Genomic DNA, 5,992 nt, shown 5'->3' with positions numbered 1-5,992 from the left:
CTCTGACATCTACAGCCACATCTCAGGGTTGGTGTGAGCCTTGCAGATGTTCAACTATTGTTCAAAGGAAACTCTCATACACCGTGTTGTGTCTATTCCTCTGCCCTTACTGTCCTTACTGTCCTTACTGTCCTTACTGTCCTTACTGTCCTTACTGTCCTTACTGTCCTTACTGTCTGCCCTTACTGTCCTTACTGCCCTTACTGTCCTTACTGCCCTTACTGTCCTTACTGCCCTTACTGTCCTTACTGTCCTTACTGTCTGTCCTTACTGTCCTTACTGTCTGTCCTTACTGTCCTTACTGTCCTTACTGTCCTTACTGTCTGTCCTTACTGTCCTTACTGTCTGTCCTTACTGTCTGTCCTTACTGTCCTTACTGTCTGTCCTTACTGTCCTTACTGTCTGTCCTTACTGTCCTTACTGTCTGTCCTTACTGTCCTTACTGTCTGTCCTTACTGTCCTTACTGTCCTTACTGCCCTTACTGTCCTTACTGTCTGTCCTTACTGTCCTTACTGCCCTTACTGTCTGTCCTTACTGCCCTTACTGTCTGTCCTTACTGTCCTTACTGTCTGTCCTTACTGTCCTTACTGTCTGTCCTTACTGTCTGCCCTTACTGTCCTTACTGTCCTTACTGTCTGTCCTTACTGTCCTTACTGTCTGTCCTTACTGTCTGTCCTTACTGTCCTTACTGTCTGTCCTTACTGTCCTTACTGTCTGTCCTTACTGTCCTTACTGTCTGTCCTTACTGTCCTTACTGTCCTTACTGTCTGTCCTTACTGTCCTTACTGTCTGTCCTTACTGTCCTTACTGTCTGTCCTTACTGTCTGTCCTTACTGTCTGTCCTTACTGTCTGTCCTTACTGTCTGTCCTTACTGTCTGTCTGTCTGTCTGTCCTTACTGTCTGTCCTTACTGTCCTTACTGTCTGTCCTTACTGTCTGTCCTTACTGTCTGTCCTTACTGTCTGTCCTTACTGTCCTTACTGTCTGTCCTTACTGTCTGTCCTTACTGTCCTTACTGTCTGTCCTTACTGTCCTTACTGTCTGCCCTTACTGTCTGCCCTTACTGTCCTTACTGTCCTTACTGTCCTTACTGTCCTTACTGTCTGTCTGTCTGTCTGTCTGTCTGTCTGTCCTTACTGTCTGTCCTTACTGTCTGTCCTTACTGTCTGTCCTTACTGTCTGCCTTACTGTCTGTCCTTACTGTCCTTACTGTCCTTACTGTCTGTCCTTACTGTCTGTCTGTCCTTACTGTCTGTCCTTACTGTCTGTCCTTACTGTCTGTCCTTACTGTCTGTCTGTCTGTCTGTCTGTCTGTCTGTCTGTCTGTCTGTCTGTCTGTCTGCCTGCCTTACTGTCTGTCCTTACTGTCTGTCCTTACTGTCTGTCCTTCTGTCTGTCTGTCTGTCTGTCTGTCTGTCTGTCTGTCTGTCCTTACTGTCTGCCCTTACTGTCCTTACTGTCCTTACTGTCCTTACTGTCTGTCTGTCTGTCTGTCTGTCTGTCTGTCTGTCTGTCCTTACTGTCTGTCCTTACTGTCTGTCCTTACTGTCTGTCCTTACTGTCTGTCCTTACTGTCCTTACTGTCCTTACTGTCTGTCCTTACTGTCCTTACTGTCCTTACTGTCTGTCCTTACTGTCCTTACTGTCTGTCTGTCGTTACTGTCCTTACTGTCCTTACTGTCCTTACTGTCTGTCTGTCTGTCTGTCTGTCTGTCTGTCTGTCTGTCTGTCTGTCCTTACTGTCCTTACTGTCTGTCCTTACTGTCCTTACTGTCTGTCCTTACTGTCTGTCCTTACTGTCCTTACTGTCTGTCCTTACTGTCTGTCCTTACTGTCTGTCTGTCTGTCTGTCTGTCTGTCTGTCTGTCTGTCTGTCTGTCTGTCTGTCTGTCTGTCTGTCTGTCTGCCTTACTGTCTGTCCTTACTGTCTACTGTCCTTACTGTCCTTACTGTCCTTACTGTCCTTACTGTCTGTCTGTCTGTCTGTCTGTCTGTCTGTCTGTCTGTCTGTCTGTCTGTCTGTCTCCCAGTAAACCAGAAACATTCCCAGAAAATAAAGTAGTGGTATAGAGAAACATTAGAATGTAGGGTTCTGTCTCGGGTCAGGGCTTAGGGAAGAGGGGTTAGGGTACAGGGGTTAGGGTCTAGGGAATATGGTTTGGGGGTTAGGGTACAGGGGTTAGGGTACAGAGGTTAAGGTCTAGGGGTTAGGGTCTAGGGTACAGGGGTTAGGGTCAAGAGGTTAGGGTCTAGGGGTTAGGTTCTAGGGGTTAGGTACAGGGGTTAGGGTCTAGGGGTTAGGGTACAGGGGTTAGGCTTCAGGGCTTAGGGAAGAGGGGTTAGGGTACAGGAGTTAGGGTACAGGAGTTAGGGTCAAGGGAATATGGTTTGGGGGTTAGGGTACAGGGGTTAGGGTACAGGGTTTAGGGTCTAGGGTTTAGGGTCTAGGGGTTAGGTTCTAGGGGTTAGGGTACAGAGGTTAAGGTCTAGGGGTTAGGGTCTTGGGGTTAGTGTACAGAGGTTAGGGTCTAGGGGTTAGGGTACAGGGGTTAGGGTACAGGGGTTAGGGTCTAGGGGTTAGGCTCTAGGGCTTAGGGTACAGAGGTTAGGGTCTAGGGGTTAGGGTACAGGGGTTAGGGTCTAGGGGTTAGGGTCTAGGGGTTAGGGTACAGGGGTTAGGGTCTAGGGGTTAGGGTCTAGGGGTTAGGGTACAGGGGTTAGGGTCTAGGGTCTAGGGGTTAGGGTCTAGGGGTTAGGGTACAGGGGTTAGGGTCTCGGGGTTAGGGTCTAGGGGTTAGGGTCTAGGGGTTAGGGTCTAGGGGTTAGGGTCTAGGGGTTAGGGTACAGAGGTTAGGGTCTAGGGGTTAGGGTCTAGGGGTTCGGGTCTAGGGGTTAGGGTACAGGGGTTAGGGTCAAGAGGTTAGGGTCTAGGGGTTAGGGTACAGGGGTTAGGGTCTAGGGGTTAGGGTACAGGGGTTAGGGTCTCAGGGTTAGGGTCTAGGGGTTAGGGTCTAGGGGTTAGGGTCTAGGGGTTAGGGTACAGGGGTTAGGGTACAGGGTTAGGGTCTAGGGGTTAGGCTCTAGGGCTTAGGGTACAGAGGTTAGGGTCTAGGGGTTAGGGTACAGGGGTTAGGGTCTAGGGGTTAGGGTCTAGGGGTTAGGGTCTAGGGGTTAGGGTCTAGGGGTTAGGGTCTAGGGGTTAGGGTCTAGGGGTTAGGGTCTAGGGGTTAGGGTACAGGGGTTAGGGTCTAGGGTCTAGGGGTTAGGGTCTAGGGGTTAGGGTACAGGGGTTAGGGTCTCAGGGTTAGGGTCTAGGGGTTAGGGTCTAAGGGTTAGGGTCTAGGGCTTAGGGTCTAGGGGTTAGGGTACAGAGGTTAGGGTCTAGGGGTTAGGGTCTAGGGGTTCGGGTCTAGGGCTTAGGGTACAGGGTTAGGGTCAAGAGGTTAGGGTCTAGGGGTTAGGGTACAGGGGTTAGGGTCTAGGGGTTAGGGTACAGGGGTTAGGGTCTCAGGGTTAGGGTCTAGGGGTTAGGGTCTAGGGGTTAGGGTCTAGAGGTTAGGGTACAGGGGTTAGGGTCAAGAGGTTAGGGTCTAGGGGTTAGGGTACAGGGGTTAGGGTCTAGGGGTTAGGGTACAGGGGTTAGGGTCTCAGGGTTAGGGTCTAGGGGTTAGGGTCTAGGGGTTAGGGCTTAGGGTCTAGGGGTTAGGGTACAGAGGTTAGGGTCTAGGGGTTAGGGTCTAGGGGTTCGGGTCTAGGGCTTAGGGTCTAGGGGTTAGGGTACAGGGGTTAGGGTCAAGAGGTTAGGGTCTAGGGGTTAGGGTACAGGGGTTAGGGTCTAGGGGTTAGGGTACAGGGGTTAGGGTCTAGGGGTTAGGGTCTAGGGGTTAGGGTCTAGGGGTTAGGGTCTAGGGCTTAGGGTCTAGGGCTTAGGGTCTAGGGGTTAGGGTACAGGGTTAGGGTCTAGGGGTTAGGGTCTAGGGTTCTCTAGGGGTTCGGGTCTAGAGGTTAGGGTACAGGGGTTAGGGTCAAGAGGTTAGGGTCTAGGGGTTAGGGTACAGGGGTTAGGGTCTAGGGGTTAGGGTACAGGGGTTAGGGTCTCAGGGTTAGGGTCTAGGGGTTAGGGTCTAGGGGTTAGGGTCTAGGGGTTAGGGTCTAGGGCTTAGGGTCTAGGGCTTAGGGTCTAGGGGTTAGGGTACAGAGGTTAGGGTCTAGGGGTTAGGGTCTAGGGGTTCGGGTCTAGGGGTTCGGGTCTAGGGCTTAGGGTCTAGGGGTTAGGGTACAGAGGTTAGGGTCTAGGGGTTAGGGTACAGGGGTTAGGGTCTAGGGGTTAGGGTACAGGGGTTAGGGTCTCAGGGTTAGGGTCTAGGGGTTAGGGTCTAGGGGTTAGGGTCTAGGGCTTAGGGTCTAGGGGTTAGGGTACAGAGGTTAGGGTCTAGGGGTTAGGGTCTAGGGGTTAGGGTCTAGGGGTTAGGGTACAGGGGTTAGGGTCTAGGGGTTAGGGTCTAGGGGTTAGGGTACAGGGGTTAGGGTCTAGGGGTTAGGGTCTAGGGGTTAGGGTCTAGGGGTTAGGGTACAGGGGTTAGGGTCTAGGGGTTAGGGTCTAGGGCTTAGGGTCTAGGGGTTAGGGTACAGAGGTTAGGGTCTCAGGGTTAGGGTCTAGGGGTTAGGGTCTAGGGGTTAGGGTTTAGGGCTTAGGGTCTAGGGGTTAGGGTACAGAGGTTAGGGTCTAGGGGTTAGGGTCTAGGGGTTCGGGTCTAGGGCTTAGGGTCTAGAGGTTAGGGTACAGGGGTTAGGGTCAAGAGGTTAGGGTCTAGGGGTTAGGGTACAGGGGTTAGGGTCTAGGGGTTAGGGTACAGGGGTTAGGGTCTCAGGGTTAGGGTCTAGGGGTTAGGGTCTAGGGGTTAGGGTCTAGGGCTTAGGGTCTAGGGGTTAGGGTACAGAGGTTAGGGTCTAGGGGTTAGGGTCTAGGGGTTCGGGTCTAGGGCTTAGGGTCTAGGGGTTAGGGTACAGAGGTTAGGGTCTAGGGGTTAGGGTCTAGGGCTTAGGGTCTAGGGGTTAGGGTACAGAGGTTAGGGTCTAGGGGTTAGGGTCTAGGGGTTAGGGTCTAGGGGTTAGGGTCTAGGGGTTAGGGTACAGGGGTTAGGGTCTAGGGGTTAGGGTACAGGGGTTAGGGTCTAGGGGTTAGGGTCTAGGGGTTAGGGTCTAGGGGTTAGTGTACAGGGGTTAGGCTTCAGGGCTTAGGGAAGAGGGGTTAGGGTACAGGAGTTAGGGTACAGGAGTTAGGGTACAGGGGTACAGGGGTTAGGGTCAAGGGAATATGGTTTGAGGGTTAGGGTACAGGGGTTAGGGTACAGAGGTTAATGTCTAGGGGTTAGGGTCTAGGGTACAGGGGTTAGGGTCTAGGGGTTAGGGTCTAGGGGTTAGGGTCTAGGGGTTAGGGGTTAGGGGTTAGGGTACAGGGGTTAGGGTACAGGGGTTAGGGTCTAGGGGTTAGGGTTCTCACTGTGCATGGTATTCTGCTGACGGTTCCTCCACAGACACATGGTGATGAAGACGAGTAGGATGAGGACCATGACCCCTAGAACACAGCCCACGATCAGGTACAGCAGGCCCCCGGGCGGGGTGGGGGTGTCTGGGGGGTAGGGTCCTGGTGGGGTGATGGGGTGCTGGCTGGGGACCCCTGGGGGCTGCCGCGCTGTGTGGGGGGAAGAGGGCTTTAGTTTACTGATCCCTCTCTCAATAGTCTTCTCTCAACTAGTACTAGTAAACAGTGTGAAACCCAGCAGTCTTCTCTCAACTAGTACTAGTATGTTTACCCTGCAGTCTTCTCTCAACTAGTACTAGTATGTTTACCCAGCAGTCTTCTCTCAACTAGTACTAGTATGTTTACCCAGCAGTCTTCTCTCAACTAGTACTAGTATGTTTACCCAGCAGTCTTCTCTCAACTAGTACTAGTATGTTTACCCAGCAGTCTTCTCTCAACTAGTACTA

At 52.2% G+C, this 5,992-nt stretch overlaps 1 protein-coding gene across 1 annotated transcript in view; it reads right to left on the bottom strand.

Annotated features, from left to right (window-relative positions):
* LOC127928731 (cell adhesion molecule-related/down-regulated by oncogenes-like) overlaps positions 1 to 5,750 on the bottom strand; it is a 31,481-nt gene extending 25,731 nt beyond the window's left edge. The window contains exon 1 of the mRNA XM_052516028.1: positions 5,505 to 5,750. Coding sequence (XP_052371988.1) covers positions 5,505 to 5,574 — 70 coding nt within the window. The 5' untranslated portion in view covers positions 5,575 to 5,750. The remainder of the gene's footprint in view (positions 1 to 5,504) is intronic.
* Between the last annotated feature and the right edge of the window lie 242 nt (positions 5,751 to 5,992).

Source organism: Oncorhynchus keta, unplaced genomic scaffold (assembly GCF_023373465.1).
Source record: "Oncorhynchus keta strain PuntledgeMale-10-30-2019 unplaced genomic scaffold, Oket_V2 Un_scaffold_3656_pilon_pilon, whole genome shotgun sequence".
NCBI classification, from domain to species: Eukaryota; Metazoa; Chordata; class Actinopteri; order Salmoniformes; family Salmonidae; genus Oncorhynchus; species Oncorhynchus keta.
Note: the sequence above shows the minus strand (reverse complement) of the source record. Positions and strands in the feature narration are given on the sequence as shown.